We start from the raw sequence: 20,422 nt of genomic DNA on the forward strand, positions 1-20,422 counted from the left end.
CTTGCTTAAAAATTTTTTTACTAATTATTTTTTAGTCATACTTCCTTTTTTAGCTTCACCAACCCCTTATACCTTTTCTTCTTCCTTTCTTTATACGACTTGGACAAACTCTTTGAGGTTGTCTCTTCAGATTCATCTTTCCCTTATTTTGATTCAATGTCTCTATTATGTTCCCTCGGAACATTTTCATCCTCTTACGAAAAATGATATGGAGTATCTGTTTCATTATCTTCGTCAACTTTGGATGTCCGTATGCGTTTTTTCCCGGTGATACAAAATAAAAGTTTTCCATTAACTATTAAGACTAGTTTATTTCCTAGTTAGATTATTACTAATTTTTAGGAAGTTTACTTATTTCTGCTTTCTGTTATTTCTTTCCTAAAGTGAGTTTTCTTATTGTACAAGAATAATATCTCCTAAAGGTACTAGGGTTAGATGATTGTAAGCCTATATAAGGCATAGGGTGTGCTACATTTTAAACACAGATTGAGGTATTGAATAAAAACAGTGAGTTTTTCGTTTACAGTTGTAAACCTCGGTTCGACGAGTTCGTTCCAAAACTGTTATTGTTTGAGGCATTTTCAAGCATTAACCCAAGTTATAATCAATAGGTCTTGATTATAGTTCACCATTGTTCGATCTATAGGTCTAGATCGCGCAAATATCTCATTGTTTCGATTTCAAGACAGATTTCGAATCAAATATCCTTATCTCATTATTGTTCATTTTCTGTTAAACTGCTTCCGCGCAATTTTCGTATCATAAGTGGTATCAGAGCTTCGGCTCTTAATTTTCCTAAATCTAGACGGTCCTAGGCGTGTCAAACCCAAGTTATTAATTGAATTTCTGATTGTGATTGGAGTTCAAGGGTTAAACTCAAGCAGGTAGTTTGAGGGTTAATCGGTTTTGATCCAAGGAGCATCATTCTAGTAACTTGCTACTCAAGGCATAACACCAAAAAAAAAAGACGTTTTTACTATTCATGTGTACTGTTCATCCGGGAGAGAAAAAAAATTATGTTGGCGGTGTTCTCGTTTGAAAGGTTCCATGAGGAGAAGGTTAAGTTTGATTCGAAATTGCCTCCTATTTTTGATGATTATAATGATGAGGAGACAATTGAGGTTATTGGTGATGTTATTTTTCAAGAACAAGATCTAGTTAATAAGTGCATCAATGGAAAATTATTTGGTAATGCTGATGGGCATAATTATTTTATGAACCGGATTCATGTAATTGACATAGGTGATTCAAAAATATTAAAGCTTGATCTCGTGCAAGAAGGGTGGTGGGGTGGAAGGCACGAGCTCATATGGGAAAAGATGGATAAGCTTGAAGGCTGCATTGAAGACGGCGAGCTAAAAAGGGGAGCAATGATTTTCACGAATAACTTCATATTCTTAGTCAATTTTGCATCTGAATTTGCTAGGATTGTATTCGATCCCGGTGGATTCCATGGGTCTAAGAATCGGGACGATTCTTTTGAAGAAAGGGAGTATGATACAAAATAAAAGTTTTCCATAAACCATTAGGACTAGTTTATTTCCTAGTTAGATTATTACTAATTTTTAGGAAGGTTACTTATTTCTGCTTTCTGTTATTTCTTTCCTAAAGTTAGTTTTCTTATTGTACAAGAATAATATCTCCTAAAGGTACTAGGGTTAGATGATTGTAAGCCTATATAAGGTATAGGGTGTGCTACGTTTCAAACACAGATTGAGTTATTGAACAAAAACAATGAGTTTTTCGTTTACAATTGTAAACCTCGGTTCGACGAGTTCGTTCCAAAAAATTGTTATTGTTTGACGCGTTTTTAAGCATTAACCCGAGTTATAATCAATAGGTCTTGATTATGGTTCACCATTGTTCGATCTATAGATCTAGATCGCGCAAATATCCCATTGTTTCGATTTCAAGACAGATTTCGAAGCAAATATCCTTATCTCATTATTGTTCGTTTTCTGTTAAACCGCTTCCACGCAATTCGTATCACCCGGATTGAGTTTTCTAAGCAAAAACTATTTTAAAATTAATACCAGAGAAATGGAGAACAAGAAGTATGAAAATGAAGATCACTTGCATCAGCATCATGAGCCAAAAAATGAATAAGGGGTACGGAAAGGAAAAGAGGAATTGGAGCAATCAAATAAAGGTTTGACGATAAAATTGTAATTTTTATTTTCTTTGAAAATCTATGAACATAACAAAGAAATCCCAAGCAAACAAGCTCCCTGAATTGCAATAAAATGTTGGACATTATTGTTTATGTAACTCCATCCTCCATACTAAACACTGGTGGACAAATTCCACTAAAAGACCCAAAGTTGATGAACAGTTAAGCAATTTATAGAAACTAGTATGGATCCCGCGCATACATGCGCGGTATTCATAGATCTTTTATTTACTTTATAATGTATTATTTAAGATTTAAAATTGATGTATTATTAATTTTTCATATTTAGAATTATGTAAATTCATGAAATGTATATTTTAATGAAATTTTTCATCACAAAACTAATGATTTCAATTAATAAATTATCTCAAATAATTTTAAATTTTTTTTGTCAAGAAATTAATAATATAAGTTCATAATTTTTTATATGAACTAAATACTCGTACTTGGTAAAAAAAAAATTATGCGAAACTAATAATATCAAATTTTTCGGTTTTTCATATACGAATTTTAGATTTATACCAGTTTTGTGTTTTTTTTTAAAATTAAAAGATTATAATTTAAATAAAAAAAATTTATAATGATTAAAGATTATATCTTAACTAAAAGATAATAATTTAATAAAAATAGAGTTTTGTTTCCTTATTTAGCCAACTAAATTTTATTCTCTTAGTAGTAAATAAAGGGGAATGCAAGTTGAAAAATTATTATCCTCTTTTAAAATGTCATAGAATTATTGATTGTATGAAATAAATCAGTATGGCCTAGTCAAAGATAGGATATAATGAAGTCCAAAGTCCAATATAGAGCAACTCATTTAGGCGGGAAAACTTGAGAATCTCTTATTCTTTTAGTTTAAGGGGGATTTACTAATTAGACTCTTAATTAAAGGTACTTATTAGCTAAAGGCGACAACCATATTAATTAGACTCTTAATTTGAAAAGAAGAGAGGCGGTATATGAGAATAAAAAAGAGAAGAGAGATTGAGAATTCATATATGAGGATAAATTTGCAGGTATTCATCGACAATGTTGGGGGAAGAAGATGAAGATCTTAAAGTGTGATTCTGTTAGAAGGGAGGGGATGTATTAGTTGAATAGTTGTTAGTATTCCTAGTTAATTCAAAGTATAGAGTATTTTAAGAATGACCTTAATAGTTTAGAATATTTTCATTAAATAACCCTAATGAGAATCGAATTCCTGACTTTACATCCATAAGATGGACTCTTTAATTAGCATTAAGATCAACTCTTGTTTTTAAAGTATATTTTTAAAGAACTAGTTAAACGTATTAGGTTAACTAGTATAGACCCCATGCTACAGAACGGTAACTTTTAAACGTAATTGCTAGATATGTTTGCATTTAGAGTATTAGTTTCAACTCATTTTCAGTTTCTTGGGGATCATATTGATAAAATTTTACTATTGAAATAAATAAAATAGGAAAGTCAACACTTTTAATCCGAATAAATTAATGAATTTTACTTGAATTACTTTGTCAACTTTATTCAAAATATAAATATTATATTCACTAAAGGCATAAATTTCGTGAGATTTATATCATCGGATCAAATATGTATTAACTGATGAAGGATGATAATTATGGAGATAATTGCATAATAATTTTAGTGCGTAATTATGGAGATTATATAATAATACCCTATATTATCATAATATAGTGGGATGTACGTTTAACTACAATTTAGTGGGCTGTTATCCATTCTCATTCCCATTCCCAATGATTTAATATCAAAATAAATAGGCTCATATGAGGCTTATGCAATTTAGGCGCGACAACTACCTAGAGTTTTATTCTCTTAGGGCTTGCCTGGAATCCTTGTAATATTTCCAGGGGTAAATATTCTAGTGTAACCATTACTAGGGAGTTTAATACAGGGGGAAAATGTATCCCAATATTTAATTAATGTATATTGAACTTAATTAATTATACAATATTGTCATTATCGGACATGTACTAATATATCGACTAATTCATGTTACTAGTCGATGTTTTAATATCCGATGACGGATGACGATTTATAATTAAAAACCCGTCATATACATTTTAGCATTTTGAGTCGGACCACGAGTTAAAATAAGGAGAAAGTGGAAAGCCCACTCCCTCCTTAATGAACCTCACGGCCGAACCAAAGAGGAACAAAAAGGTGAGCTTCTCTCCTTTTTGACCTAATTCATTCATTTGCAAAAAAATTAGGTTTTTGGAGGCATTCTCTCTGAAACCTAGATCTCACATCGAAAACCTCACAAAAACTCTCTCAATATTGCAAGGCAATTAGAGAGTAATTTCTAGCACAAGGGGCATAGTCTCAGACGGTCTTGGGTGCAACGATTAGGAGGAAATCTATATTGATTTCTGTTCATTAGGCCGAATTGCACAAGGACCCGAGGTTGATTCTTGTTCTTTATCGTTTTTCTCTTGTTTTTCGTTTATGACCTTTATTCACATGTTAAATTTGCGTTATAATCCTTAATTATAAGAGAATTTTACGGATATTTCCCTACAAGTACAATTCTTAAAAACAAACCTAGCATAAAAATGAATATAAGAGTGAAGCAATACCTTACACCATTCATCAAATAGCTTGCGATCACCCGTTACCATCTTCAAACCATCATCCCATCCAAACCCGCTCCCCTTATGCTTAATCTCCAAGAGTGCATTAAATCGTTTCTTAAGATAACCTAACCTTGAATCAATATTGGTTGCTTTGAGTCCACTTGGGCATTTTGTCGAAAATTAACTTCTCCAAATGTACAAGATAACCGATTTGAATCCACCTTGACTTTCCATTTACCGTCCACATGCAAAGATAGTAACAAGTTTACCAACAAGGTATCTTCTTCTAGTGTCCATCTTCTTGGACTAATTTTTTCAAGATGCCTTACTTTTTTCATCATTGTCTTTGGTTCTACTTATACACATTTTTTAAGAGACATTATTACAAAAATGTTAAAACAGTAGGATATAGATGAACAAAAATATAAATTTGTTATTTCAATCACAAATAACGGATCATAATAATTCGAAAAGATTACAAGCTATAATAATAAGCACAAAACCAGAAGCACAAAACCATCAAGCATTGTGATCAACATGCCTAAAAGGTCTACGTTGTCGCCAACTATCATACATTTCACGACCTAATTTGTCTCGCCATTCCGTCCAAGATCCAGATGTATCAATAATATTGATATAGTTTTGAGAATTATCCATAAATTGTCTACCAAATTCCGTATCTAAGAGAGGTTCCATTGGATCAAAACTCATTTCTCGACGAATGAGATTATGAAGAAGAGCACACGCGCTTATTATATCAGTGTGTGTCTCAGCAGAATAAAAACTACTGTTCCTAAGTATTGCCCAACGCATTTTCAATAACCCAAAACACCTCTCAATTACATTTCTTGCCGATGAATGCTTCATATTAAAAAACTCCATATGGTTGTTTGGCTGACGACCATCTTTCCATTCATTGAGATGATATCTTTGTCCCCTATATGGAGCAAGAAAGCCTTCACCATTTGTAAACCCAGCATCTACAAGATAATAGTATCCTACCAATATATAAATTAAGGAAAGATTTAATAATTCTGTCTCTCTCATACAATTAAAGACTAAGAAAGTAAAAATAGGAAAAAATCCTCACCCCGAGGAACTTTAAATGGATGTCTTCTACTAACCGCATCTTGGAGAACTCTACCATCGGCGGCCGAACCTTCCCACCCCGGTAAAATATAAGTAAATTGCATATCTTTGGTACAAGCTGCTAGAACATTTGTAGCTATAAATCCCTTTCTTGTACGATACTTTGGTTTTTCATGAACCGGAACTTTTAGCATGATATGAGTCCCGTCTAAGGCTCCTAAGCAATTCTATTATAAAACTTTCTTTAGTAAAGATCTATTATATCAAAATTTTCAAAACTCACTTACATTAAACTAAATTATACCTTAAACCATTTCCACCTCGTATCATTGCAATCCTCTTGAACAGGTTGTGGAGTCTTTATCAAATATTGATATAGACGTAAAACTGCTCTCAAAATTTGACGAAAGTTTCTACTTACAGTTTCTTTCGACCTTTTCAAGCGTCTAACAAGCATCATTTGCTTCTGATCATGTGCTAATATATTTAAAAATATAGCTACTCTCTCTTCGAGGAACATATTTTTTGACTCGTTTAAGAGACCATGTGAACGAATAAGTTCACATAATACATCAAAAGTAAATTTATCCATTCTTAGTTGATCTATACAAGCACTATCAGAAGTAAGGAACCCATTCAAGTTTGCAATTCCTTGTATCAATGTTCGCTTGGCCGAGTGAACATTTTTTTTGCGAGGTACTTTCATGTTTTCTAATATAGATATCATATAATAGCAAAAACATATGAATATCATGTCTCTCATCCTAATGTACCAAATAAGCCCAACAATAGTTTTTTCCTTTCGGGACAATAATCGACGTGCCATAACTGCATACAAGATCGAGTAAACAAACTCAACATGACATTATTGATAATTTACGCAAATCATACAAGCAAGTTGTACACATCAACTAATAATCAAGCATTATATTGGTGAACAACAATTATACAAGAATAATGGAAACAACTTCATAGTTCATCAGGTTACTAGAAATTAAGTGAAAAAAAAAAAAATTACACGCATCACTGTGGTGCAAACCAATTGCCATGAACATGACAACTACTATGAATAATTACACGCATCTTCATGTTCAATAGAACCATTCAACAACAAACAAACAATATTCATTTATCTAATTGAATAATTACCCACAAAACTTTGATGAATCAAATTTGATTGATGAAAAACGAAAATCCACCAGCAACTATAAAGTATTTAGTCAATTATTCGACCAAAATATGTAAGAAATCATCAATTACGGAAGTGAAAACAGATGAAATTAGAAGAAACAGGAAGGATATGTCAAACCTGATGAAAAAGCAGGAGAGCGTCGTTCCTTTTTTTTTTTTTTTACCCTAGTAATGTTTACCCAGGGGGGTGGGTGGGTAATGTATTACCCTCTCTTGAGGGAAATAATTACTCCTCCTGAATATTTATCCTATATCCAAACTTGTAAAATAAGACCATAATTATTCCCCCCCAACTTATTCACCCTCATTCTTGGCAATCCAGGCAGACCCTTAGTAGTAAGGGGGATTGATATGTTGTAAAGATTGCATAATATATTAGGGGTAAATGATATGATGTTATTTTTTCGGATTTTATCTCTGATGAATTGATATGAGATATTGTATATTGGGGGTAATTTATTGTGATTCGAGATATTGTGATTTGAGATTTTCGAAATAATATTGTTAGTATATTCATAATTTGTGGGGCAAAATATAGTTTGTTTCCATATAGGATTGTATAATTAGAAAAGTCAAAGCATAATTTATTTCCATGTATAAGATTCCAAGAATAGAATTTTAGTAATGATGCCAAATCAATGTAAATCAATTAGTTTAAGTCGAGGGTTCAACTCAGAACGTGTTTTGTGCTGTTTACTACAATCCATAAGGCAGACCCATCAAAGTGGAAAAACACTTGGGCGGGAAAATACTAAGAGAATTTTATTCTCTTAGTAGTAGGGGGGATTGATTTTTTGGATAAGTGAATTTTTTGGGCCCAAAAAGCCCTCTTAGCCCAAAGCCCGATTTATCTCCCAAGGGTCGGGTTTGAGCTTATTTTATAGGCCCACATACTTGCCCGACCCAGCCCATCCCACACAAATAAGCCGTTTTTGTTTTCTTTGACGGCCCATGCCCAGCCCACAATCACCTTTAGATTGAATTTGAATTTGAGTTTCGGGTCAGATTCAAGCCTCCAACCACCGTTTTCACCCTTTTCCTACTCTCCCCTCTCTCACACTCTCTCTCTCTCTCCCCTCCATTTCTGTGTACTCTTTATAACCTTTGTTTGCATTTGCCAGCAACAATGTCGTCCAGGACTAAGAACTAGCATATAAGGAAACCCTAGTCTTCATCAGGTAAATTTTGTTTTCCTTCTTCCTTCTGCTCAATTTTGATATTTGATTCATGCATTTACTAATTGTTTCTCCAACAATTAATAATTAATTGTTCACAGTAGTTACGATCCTGCTATTTTATTACTCCCTCCGATTTTTAGGAATTACTCCCTCCGATTCTTAGGAAACCCTAATCTTCAGGTTGAGTGAATTGTCCCCTCCTCTCTCCTTGGTCTTTGTGCCAAAACCAAAGGCAAACAAATGACCGGGACGGAGGGAGTATAACCTTTGTTTATTATGAGGCGAGTGGTCGTCTTATAACTGAAGCAAGTTTTTAATTTGAATTTGTTATTAGGTAATCACACTTGAGAACCATGGAATTAAGGCCTCAAAAGCGTATATGTTCGTCGAAGAATGGCCGAGACAGGTTTAGTGAATTACCAGATGATGTAATTGTGCGCATTCTTTCATGTCTGCCTACTGTTGATGCTGTTAGAACTGTTTTACTTCGTCGTTTCGGAAACCTTTGGACCTTGATTCATACTCTTAACTTTGACTATGATGATTATATTGATAACTTTTGTAATTGCAAAAGTAATGTCAAACGTATTAGGTGGTTTTGTTGTTTCGTCCGAAATGCGCTGATGCGTCAACAAAATCTCTCGATTCATAGTTTTCATCTTAGTATAGCATTCAATTATCAGGACGAAAGGAACAAGGCTGGTGATGATATAAAAGAATGGTTGAGGTTTGCATTGGATAGACAAGTCAAGGAAATCAGATTATCTGATAACTCCGAATATCAACTTGGGTGTAGTTCGATCTTGCCTAATATGTTCACTAGTCAATTTCTTGTTACGCTTCATCTCCATTCTTGTGGATTCAAGGGAGAATTTCAAGTCAAGTTGGGATCTTTAAAGAAGTTGTCACTTAAATATGTTACTCTGACTGATGAAAACTTCCGAAGGTTTATATCTGGATGCCCTTCTTTACAAGACTTGCTTATTAAATATCCAATATGGATGAAGAAGCTAAGTTTTAGTGCTCCAAAAATTGAGAAATTATATCTTGCTCGTAGCTATGGTGGTTCTAGGTTCTCGCTTAATTCCCCAAACCTTAAAAGTTTGAATTTGAAATTTGTTGATTGGCGAATAGACATAATTGATGTTTCATCTGTTCGTGATATCTACATCAAATATGAAAGGTGCTTCATGAATGAAGATGATGTACTTGCATTAAATCAAATGTTGGAAAAGTTTGAAGGTATTGAAGTTTTTCGACTGTCATGTAATACTTCTAAGGTATGTTCTCTGGAACTAGAGAGCATTGTGGTATTTATACTTTGAATTATAGTGCTTTCTATCAATCTTTCATGACTGCTTATCAGAAGACTTACTGTTATTCAGCCTTGAATCCTTGATTAATAATCTATTGAGATTACTATTGTCGATTTCCTTCCATTCAGCATTTCCTTCGTATAATACAAAAGTTGGAGCTTCTACAAAGTAGATGGAAGCGGGTAGTTCTGGAATTGGATGACTTCTGTGGAAGCTGCCTCTTAGGCATGTATCATCTGATGAGAAGTTTAAAACACTTGGAAGAACTCATTATACACACCACAGAGGTATGTGTCTTTATTACGAACTCATTATAGTCAACACTTCGTAATTGAAATTAAAATGGTCCGTCACACATGTCAAATGATAACTTTATCTCAAATCATTTCTAATAAGAATGTGCGAGAATTTGCCTACTTAAATTAATAGTTAGTCTTTTTTGCTATATAAAATTAGGATTTCCTGCGATTTATTTGAACTCGTGTAAGACTGTCACTCTACTTTGAGATAGGGCTGGTTGGGCACCGGACCGGAATCGGAATCGACAAAAATCATGGATCGAGACCGGACCGGATTACAAAAATTCCGATGTGGGACCTGCCCTGAAAAATTCCGGTCCAAGACCGGTCCGGACCGGAATTTGTCATTACATGGCCACTTTCACAAATTTCGGTCCATTGGACCGGATCGGACCGGATTGAAAATATAATTTTAAGAAAAATTGCAAATAACTATAATTCCGGAAATTCCGGTCCGGTCCGGAATTTTTAATTCCGTTTCCGGTCCACTAGATTCCGGTCTGGACCAATCCATTTTTCCGGTCCGGACCGGATTATGCCCACCCCTACTTTGAGTTGATTCATTATTTCATTTGCCTGCAATTGTTCAATTATTCATGGTTAGTCTTTTCTCATATATAATATCAGGATTTCAAAGCTACTGCTGATTTGCTAAATATCGAACTTTCTTCCCCTTGTGTGACGCCACAACTCAAAACCATCACTCTACATGGCTATGGGAAATCTTGGAAGAGTCAGCTTCAACTAATAGAATTCTTGCTCAAAAGCGCGGCTGTCTTGGAAAAATTGGTAATTGTTTCTATATGTCGATTAAAGGAAACAGATGAGCTTGAATTTGTTAAGCATGTGTCGAGCTTCCCTAGGACGTCGACCGCCAAGGTAATCTTTGCTTGACAAGTATAGTATGTTCCCAAAAAAAAGAAGAGGAGATCTCTAGTAAACGACAACATGGGTAAGTTTTAATTATGTAGTCCGTGTAAGACTTTCTGATTATGAGAAGTGTATCTCTTAATATTAAACGAGCTTTTGGTTTTCTGAAATCTAATGGAAAGGAAGTGAGCTATCCTTGCCCTCAATTTTCAAAGCAACTATCTCCGTATGTCTGCTTGTGGTATTACATTCTGGCAGTGATAATGCGATTGAATTGTAGAGTATATCTGTTGTTTATATTGTGCAAATTTTCAACGGATTTTTCCCGTGGTACTTCTGTGGTTTGTCATTTTGTCCATGGATCCCTCTTTTAAAGAATGTGTATATTGTAGCCCTAAGGTTCAATATATGTGTTAATGGTACCCTTGTTGGCTATGCACGTTAAATTAAGAGTAACGGGGTTCGATTAAGACCAAATTAAATTTGGCGAGAAAATTACTTTCTTAACAACTTTATTAAAAAGTAACGGTTTTTTTCCATGATACCCTTGTAGTTTATCACTTTGTCCATGGGGTTCAATATTTGTTAAGAAAGTAATTTTCCCGCCAAATTTAGTTTGCCTTAATCAAACTCCGTTACTCCTAATTTAACGTGTATAACCCAACAAGGGTACCATTAAGACAAATAGTGAACCTCAGGGGTACCATATACACATTCTTAAAAAGAGGGGTATCATGGACAAAATGACAAATCACATGGTACAGAAAAATCAAAAATCCCAATTTTCAATGACCGATATTAAACTGTGGCACCTGATTTTGAGATGAATACTCAAAACTCATAGGCTTCGTTTCTCACAAAACTAATACTCCGTACAAAGCAGTTCAATCAATTAGTCTTACTTAAGACCAAGCATATCCGTCTTATTAATAAGACGGATCATTTTGATACCAAATTGTAAATATGGGCCGAATAATAAGCAAATGGGTTGACAGTTGGCATTTAATGCTATTGTAGACTTACGGCTCATTATAGTACATGCAATGCTATTGAAGTGACCACACTGTTCCATTTTGCATTCTTAATTCTTTATCCTGCCACACACCCCTCCATCACATCTCCCTCTTTCATTTCTCTCTTCTCTCTCTCCCCTTTCATTTCTCTCTCTTCACTCTCTGAAATTCATCAAAAAATAAAACTCGATAAAAATTCATCAACAAAAGATTAATTTTTGCCCAATAATCTAGACCCAAAACTCCTCTAAAAAATCATATTCATCAACATAAATGAAAAAAAATAATGGTAAAGAAATCACCTCTAAAAAAACTCAAACATCACATGCAAGTGTCGAAGGCAAGTGTCGAAGATGTGTCATTGAAGCAAAAGCTATGGAAGACGGCGTGATAGGGTAAGAGAAGACAAATCTGTTTTTTTTTTTAACTTTAATTTGTGATCAGTTAACCTTGATTTGTGACCAATTTTCCATATCATGTCTTTATTATTGCTGACTGATTTTGTCTAAAAATATACAAGTGTTGATTATATTACCAATTTGGTTGAAAATCTTTGGAACATACAAATTGTGACTGTTTTTGTTTGAAAATCAAATTGATGACTCCGTTTTTCAGAATAATGTAACCATTATTTTTAACGAGTTCATAAAATCCATTTTTACCTTTTTGAATTCATAAGGACAACTTTGTATCCAGTTTTCCTAATTATGTATCCATTATTGGTTATGACTTTTTTATGTAATTTTAAAGAGTTTAAAATGATACCAATTTGGTTGAAAATGTCTTCAAAGTATGAGCAATAACCTAATTCGTTTCACAAACAAATTGATGTATCCTATTGTCATGATAATGTAACCATTAGTTTTGTGACCCTTAGTTTGTTTGAATTCATACATGTTTTCATATTTCCTCATCATGTCTCCAATGTTAGTTATGAAATTAGATCAATATAATATGTAGTCATTTTGCTTAAACATGTCTTCAAAACCCGAAGTGTTACCTTCTTATTGTATTCATAATTAGTTTTATGTCGCCAATTTCAGAATCATGTATCCTTAGTGGTTATAAATTTGTTGATTATGTTTGTTGGTGATTATGTAGATTTCTTGTGGTGATTATGTTATTATTTATATTGGAATTATTGTTATTTTGGGTGTGATAGTGGATAGAATGGGTGGTGTATGATGTAGTATATGAACCACCTGGTTATGTTTGATGGTAGTAATCTTTACATTATTATTGTCGTTATTTAAAGTAGTATGGCTGGACATGTAATTAGTTTGTTATATATTCGTAGAAAAATATATCCAACCAAAGGCATTACTCAAATTATTGTTGTTCGTAGAAATCTTTTCTGTTTCACTAATATTTTTACTGTTTTTCTAACATTGCAGTTCCGCCTTCTTAGATGGATGACCACAAAATGCAACGTCGAACTTTTTTTTCACATCTCCCAAATGACATGGACAAAGGTGTTGGAAGCTTTTGTATGTGTCAATATCGTTGCTCATGAGGTGGTTCAAGCGGATGAGATTGCTAATAAGACACATATGACTGTAATATTTTGAGAAGTAGTTATATCTATGCAGGCACGGAAAATTTATTAATGTACCGAATAAATAAAATAAATCAATTGAATCTGAGTTAATATTAAATTTTAGCTCAATTTAATTAATTTGCCCCGACTAAATGAAATACGGATCGACTCGGATTACAAAATGGGTTATCCGGATCATTAGACCCGAAAAAAGATCAAATTTGGACCAAATTCACTAATAAACCCATAAATGGGCCTGTGAATGCCAAAGTCCACCAAGGTGAATTGAAACTCTATAAATAGAGCTATTCCCATTCATTTCAAAGTTAGAGAAATCATAATCATAAAATTCAGAGAAAAGAAGACACAAAACCTCTATAAATTCCCTCTGCAAGACACCTCTGCAAGCAGTCAACAAGCACACCAAAACTGTGCCGCCTGCCCAAGAAATTCAAGTTCAAGCTACAACATTCAAGAGAGAACAAGTCGCAGTGACCCTCTCAAGAATACAAATCGACACCTCTTACAGAGTGCAAACAACCTCTACAGGTGTCATTCAAATACAACGTTCACGCCTCTACTACAGACAGCGTTTAAGTGATCTACTACGTCATTTAGAATCGGAGGATACATTAGAGATTGTACACATAAACTTTCTGATATTAATAAAAATTCATTTGTTTCCTATTTTGTATTACATTTATTTTGCGATACAAAATTTGCTGTTACAAATTTTGGTGAACCCAACGTGAAAATCTCTACCTCTCATCTCTACTGCTGTTTTATTCAAGTCTACCAAAACAAGAAGATGTCTACCAAGCAAAGCACCTCCTCCAGTCCATCCAAGAAGACCTACGCAGATATCCTGCAGGGTACCCCCATTCTTTGTTACCTCCCCGCTACGCCGGTTGGCATCTCCACAAGAGGAATGGCGAAGAAGGCTGCTTTGTCAATCTGCCGCCGCCACTCGCTCTGCACACGTCCCAACTAGGCCACTCAAGTTCTCTGTCGCCTCCATAGCTGCTGCCGCTACAGCACTTTTGGCTGCCTTATCTCCTTCACGCGAGGAGGGTAGAAGTGTTAAGGCTGACAAAAAGGCTTCCCCTGCAAATCCAAGGCGTCGCCAAAGAAGAAAGAAACATCAACTCCTAGCGTCAATTCAGTCATGGTGATAAGTGGGGATACTCTTGAGGATCGAATGCATAAAATGAATGAACTCCATGAGAAGATGATGAAGGAGAATGAAGAAAAGAACAAAAAATTGATGAGCTCCAAAAAGAGGTGGCGGCACTCCGTGACAGGAAGGCTGAGAGCGAGCATGGTGACACCGATAGAGATGTTGATAGCGATAGAGAAGTTGGCGAGGATACGGAAAAGCCAAACAATGAGATCATCAACTTCACTGAAGAGAATCTGCAGGAGTTAATAGCCAAGACGATCAAGTGTCAGTTGGATGATAGTTCGACAAGTAGTGGACGCTACATCAAGCCTTACACTAAGAGGATTAACAGTCTGCGCATGCTATCTGGTTATCAGCCTCCAAAATTTCAACAGTTCGACGGGAAGGGGAACCCAAAGCAACACATCGCCCACTTCGTCGAGACATGCAACAATGCTGGAACAGAAGGTGAACGTTTGGTGAAGCAGTTCGTTCGTTCGCTCAAAGGGATCGCGTTCGACCGGTACACGATCTGGACTCGAGTCAATTGACACTGGGGTCACATGGAAGATGAATTCCTCAACGATTCTACAAAGACCCAGGCGTGTCGTCAGCATGAGCGAATTGACAAAGACAACTCAATGGCAAGATGAGCCTGTCGTCGATTACATCAACATGTGGCGTGCGCTGAGTCTGGAATGCAAGGATCGCTTAAGTGAAGCGTCAGCAGTTGAAATGTTCGTCAACGGGATGAAATGAGACATTCTTTACATCCTGAAAGGGATCATGCCAAAGAGCTTCAAAGACCTGGCTACCCGCGCCCATGACATGGAGATCACAATCAAAGAACATGGTAGTGCTTGACCAACTTCTTCCAAGGCGCCAAGTGAAAAGAAAGAGTTCAAGAAAACTGACAAGGGCGTCAAGTCATCGACAAAGGAGACAATGGTCGTCAAAACCAGCAGTGCACCTGTGAAAATCTCGTCAAAGCCTAAGTATGAAAAGAAGAAAGAATCATTCTCTTATAACTACCAACGAGACATGCCTACATTGAAAGAGTTGCAGGCTAAGAAATACCCATTCCCGGATTCTGACTTGTCTGAATGCTCGATGACCTCTTACAAAAAAAGGTTATACAATTGCTAGAGTCCAAGAGCCCTGAGCAAGCAAACAAGACAAACGATCCCAACTACTGTCGTTATCACAGGCTGGTGAGTCACCCTATTGAAAAGTGTATAACACTCAAGGAGAAGATCATGCAGCTCTCCAAGGAAGGGAAGATCATTCTTGACTTGGATGACATAGTAACCACAAATCAAACTACTGTAGTCTTGGAGCAACCTGACGAGCCAATTATACGACAAGGACAGTGTGTGTATATGTTGCAGTTCGGGAGTTTTGAGCATGTGGCATTACGGATCCAAGGGTCATTGTCGTCACTACCTCCAATGTCATTGGAAGAAAGACTACCTCCTCAGGATAAGAATGAGGAAAAGAAGCATGAAGATGACGATGAAGGTTGGACTTTGGTTACGCGCAAGAAGTCAAAGAAACAAACAAGGCAGACAACGCAACCTGTTCATCGTCGAAGAAAACAATCAAAGAAGATGAAACCTCGCAAGACGAAGGGAAAGAGAAAGTTCAAAACAGTGGTCAAACCACATGTCTTGCCTATCGATATACTTGAGCAAGAACCATCGAGTCCCGTCACCTTAAAAGAATTCTTCCCACAAGACTTCTTAAACAAGGTTACCGTGTGCACCGTCTCAGCTACGGAAGGTGGTGATGATAAAAAGAAGATAGAGGAAGGAGGCCCAGATGATGCGGTATTGCCACAACAGTTGCATTCTGAAAAGGAGAACGAAATAGTGGCTGCTCTTGACGCCCTTCCTACAAACATGGGATGGAAGCAAATCTTTCATCTACCTAAAGAGAAGCGTCAGCTGATAATTCAAGGACTTGAGAAGCCAGAGTTGTATGCGGGTTAGATGAAAGAAAAAATTGAGCCTCATGAGCAATCAACTGGATGTGTCTCCTGCAACGCAGCCTTGAGTTTTTCAGATGAGGATTTACTTCTTGGATCCAAACCTCACAACAGGCCACTTTATGTGTCCGGGTACATCCGGGGGCAAAAGTTCAAGCGCATCTTAATAGATGGAGGCTCAGGAGTCAATATCATGCCAAAAGCCACTATGAAAGAATTAGGGATCACGATGGATTAACCCTCCAGTAGTCGAACAATGATTCATGGTTTCAACTTGAATGGGGAGCGCGTGGTTGGCATGATCCGTGTGAACCTTACCATGGGTGATCTTTCTTCCGACACATTATTCCATGTCATGGATGGCAAGACATCGTTCAAACTATTGCTGGGACGACCTTGGAAGCACGAGAATGGAGTTGTCGCCTCAACCCTCCATCAATGCTTGAAATATTATCGTGGTGGCGAAAGGAAAATAGACGGAGACGCCAAACCTTTCTCTAAGGTCGACTCTTTCTTCGCTGATGCAAAATTCTTTGAAGAGAATGGTACTTCCAGTGAGTTCATGCCAACCACCATCTCTTCAACCGAAAAATGAGGTAAGCGGGAAAAGAACATCATCAAAGAAGATAAAGATGCAAGTCCTGCTAAAGAAAATGATGTTAAGAAAGAGGTAGACAAGGCCAGCAAAACAAGTACTCCTGTTGCATCACCCAAGAAGCAAGAGACGACGCAAGAAACTACACCACCAGTACTGCGCTACATCCCGAAGTCTCGCCGCAAGGATGGGGAGAGTCCTTTTGCAGAGTGTCTAACACCAAAGACAGAGTCTAAGGATAAAAAGTCAAGTCTGGTGTTCAAGCAGGAATGGGTGGCCAAAGTCGTTACACCTCTACCAAGTTCATCTCAATCGAAAATTGTGAGACCTCCTCCGAATGGTTTTGTCTGTTCATCCAGTCAATCATAAAGTGAGGAAAACAAGGGGATATTTGATTCCAATGCTTACAAGCTACTTGCGAAGGCTGGATATGACTTTACAAATCCGACTCATCTCGACAAAGTTATAGAAGTCGAGCCATACGGTCTCAACAAAACGCAACATGAAGTGTTCAAGCTAGATGAGAGCTTCATGGTGACCAGGGCCAGGCTCAGATATGAGTCTCCTGCGCCTGTGAAGATTTGTGCTCGTAGAAAAGAAGCTACTGCGTCTTCTCATCACATCACAGTAGAAGAGGTCAAAGAAAATGAAGAAGGAGAGGAAAAGATGCATCCATCTTCAGTCTTCGATCGAATAAGTCCACCTGTAGAGAAGGGTCGTCCTTCCATATTTACAAGGCTGGGGAGGCCAAGTGCTTCAACCAAACACATTTCTGTCTTTGCTACGCTTGGCAATCAAGGTGAAAGTGAAGTCAAAATATCACCACCTTCGCTGCGCACAAACAAGAAGGGCGCAATACATGAACGCTTGGGCGATCCATCAAAAACAGTCTTCAGTCGACTAGGGGCTCCCAAGAAGAATATTGAAGAGGGTCGTCCTCTCTCAATTTCTGCAAATCAAAATGAAGAAGAAGTAAGAATAAGTGATGACTTGAGAAACACAATACCATCTCGTATGAAGCGTATGCAAGTAGTGGATATCATCCAGCATGAGCCACTTAAGGTAAGGAGGCGAGTACTAGTTCTCACAGGCCAGTCAAAAAATGTTGAGCCTATTCCTTCATCTTCACGTCCTTCTGGTGTAAAGAAGCCACGAGATTTAGAAGTTGCAACGTCGTCATATCACATCACATTAGAAGAGATACCTGACGAGAATGAAGAAGTTGAGGCCGATGAGGCCCCTGAAACACTTGAAGACGGGGGGCAATCGATTGTGGATGAACTCAAGGAACTCAACTTGGGAACTACTGAAGATCCTCACCCCGTTTATGTTAGTGCTCTGCTGACTAAGGAAGAAGAAGAGGAGTACTACAAGTTGTTGGTCGAGTACCAGGATGTCTTCGCTTGGAGCTATAAAGAGATGCCTGGACTCGGCCCAAAAATTGCAGTTCATCGTCTAGAAATCAAGAAAGGCACCAATCCCAAAAAGCAACCTCAACGTCGTTTCAGGCCGGAGCTTGTACCTGAAATTGAAAAGCAAGTCAACAAACTCATTGAAGCAGGTTTCATTCGAGAAGTCAAATATTCTACCTGGATAGCAAACATTGTCCCAGTCAGAAAAAAGAATGGACAATTGCGCATATGTGTCGACTTCAGAGACCTTAATGATGCATGCCCGAAGGATGACTTCCCTTTGCCAGTCACAGAGTTGATGATTGACGCAACCATTGGTCATGAAGCCCTCTCATTCATGGATTGTACTGCTGGTTACAATCAAATACATATGGCACCTGAAGATCAAGAAGCAACAGGTTTTCGAACCCCAAAAGGGATCTTCTGCTACACGGTCATGCCGTTTGGATTGAAGAATGCTGGCGCTACGTATCAACGCGCAATGCAAAAGATTTTCGATGACATGCTGCATAAAACAATAGAGTGTTATGTTGATGACGTGGTTGTCGAATTAAAGAAAAGAGAAGACCATATCAAAGACCTTCGAACCGTCTTTGAAAGACTTAGAAAATGTCAACTCAAGATGAATCCACTCAACTGCGCATTTGGAGTCACATCTGGGAAGTTATTAGGTTTTGTGGTCAGGCATAGAGGCATTGAAATTGACCAAACAAAAATCAAAGCTATCAACGAAATGCCGGAACCAAAGACATTGAAAGAGTTGCGCGGATTGCAAGGACGTTTGGCATACATCCGAAGGTTCATCTCTAACTTAGCCGGGCGTTGCCAGCCGTTCAACCACCTCATAAAAAAGGATGCTCCATTTCAATGGGATGAAAAATGCAAAAATGCTTTTGATAGCATCAAGAAGTACTTGGCCAGTGCGCCAGTGCTGAGGGCACCAATTCCAGGAAGACCACTTGTCCTCTACATTGCAGCACAAGAACGCTCACTGGGGGCAATGTGTGCTCAAGAAATTGAAGACCGCAAGGAGAGAGCACTCTACTACCTGAGTCGTACCTTGGTTGGAGCTGAGTTGAATTACGCGCCCATAGAGAAGATATTTCTTGCTTTGGTGTTCGCCATCCAGAAGTTGAGGCACTACATGCAGGCGCATACCATACATGTGGTCTCAAAAGCTGATCCAATCAAGTACATACTCTCAAGACCAGTCTTGTCTGGAAGACTTACGAAATGGGCAATGTTGCTTAAGCAGTATGACTTGGTGTTCGTGCCTCAAAAGGCTGTGAAAGGTCAAGCTATCGCCGACTTCTTTGCTTTGATCATCCAAAGGCCACCAGTGGGGAAATTTCAGATGACCTCCCAGGAGAAGAAATTTTTACGTGGACGTTCTACCTCCATGGCAGATGTACTTTGATGGCGCTGCAAGGCAAGATGGAGCTGGAGCTGGAGTTGTGTTTGTAACTCCACAAAATCATCTCATGCCATATGCCTTTACACTTACTCAGTTGTGCACGAATAATATGGCAGAATACCAAGCTCTTATACTCGGCCTTCAAATGGCGATTGAAATAGGTGTCAGGGATATGGACATCTACGGAGACTCAGAGTTAGTGGTCAACTAAGTCCTTGGTGAATATGAAGTGAAAAAGGAAGACTTGATTCCCTACCATCAACGGGCATTACAACTGCTGAATCAACTTGACGACATCCATGTTGGTCATGTACCAAGGAGTGCCAATAAGTTGGCTGACGCACTTGCTAATCTTGCACCACTTTGGCACTTTGGGGCGAGAAGAGTCTATGCAAGTCCCGATTTGCAAATCACTGGGCGATATCTTTGCTTGAAGGAGAAGAAAATGTAGACACAACCAACATGATATGCGTCTACACAGCTGATGAAGATGATTGGCGTCAACCTATCATTGATTTCATGGACCACCAAAAATTACCTGATGATCCCAGACACAAGGTTGAGATACGTCGACGTGCTCCAAAGTTTATTCACTATAAAGGGACGCTCTACAGAC

At 37.3% G+C, this 20,422-nt stretch overlaps 2 protein-coding genes across 2 annotated transcripts; both read left to right on the top strand.

Moving 5' to 3' along the window:
* Positions 1 to 8,049: 8,049 nt before the first annotated feature.
* LOC141596416 (F-box/LRR-repeat protein At1g55660-like) lies at positions 8,050 to 10,913 on the top strand. Its single transcript, XM_074416562.1, has 4 exons — positions 8,050 to 8,207; positions 8,542 to 9,487; positions 9,652 to 9,810; positions 10,450 to 10,913. The coding sequence occupies exons 2-4, from the start codon at positions 8,561 to 8,563 to the stop codon at positions 10,714 to 10,716; spliced, it is 1,353 nt and encodes a 450-aa protein (XP_074272663.1). The 5' UTR covers positions 8,050 to 8,207; positions 8,542 to 8,560; the 3' UTR covers positions 10,717 to 10,913.
* A 5,728-nt stretch (positions 10,914 to 16,641) lies between these two features.
* LOC141594703 (uncharacterized) lies at positions 16,642 to 20,017 on the top strand. Its single transcript, XM_074414704.1, has 4 exons — positions 16,642 to 16,930; positions 17,012 to 17,301; positions 17,404 to 18,678; positions 19,799 to 20,017. The coding sequence occupies exons 1-4, from the start codon at positions 16,642 to 16,644 to the stop codon at positions 20,015 to 20,017; spliced, it is 2,073 nt and encodes a 690-aa protein (XP_074270805.1).
* Positions 20,018 to 20,422: the final 405 nt, after the last annotated feature.

This window comes from Silene latifolia, chromosome 8 (assembly GCF_048544455.1).
Source record: "Silene latifolia isolate original U9 population chromosome 8, ASM4854445v1, whole genome shotgun sequence".
Classification (NCBI taxonomy): domain Eukaryota; kingdom Viridiplantae; phylum Streptophyta; class Magnoliopsida; order Caryophyllales; family Caryophyllaceae; genus Silene; species Silene latifolia.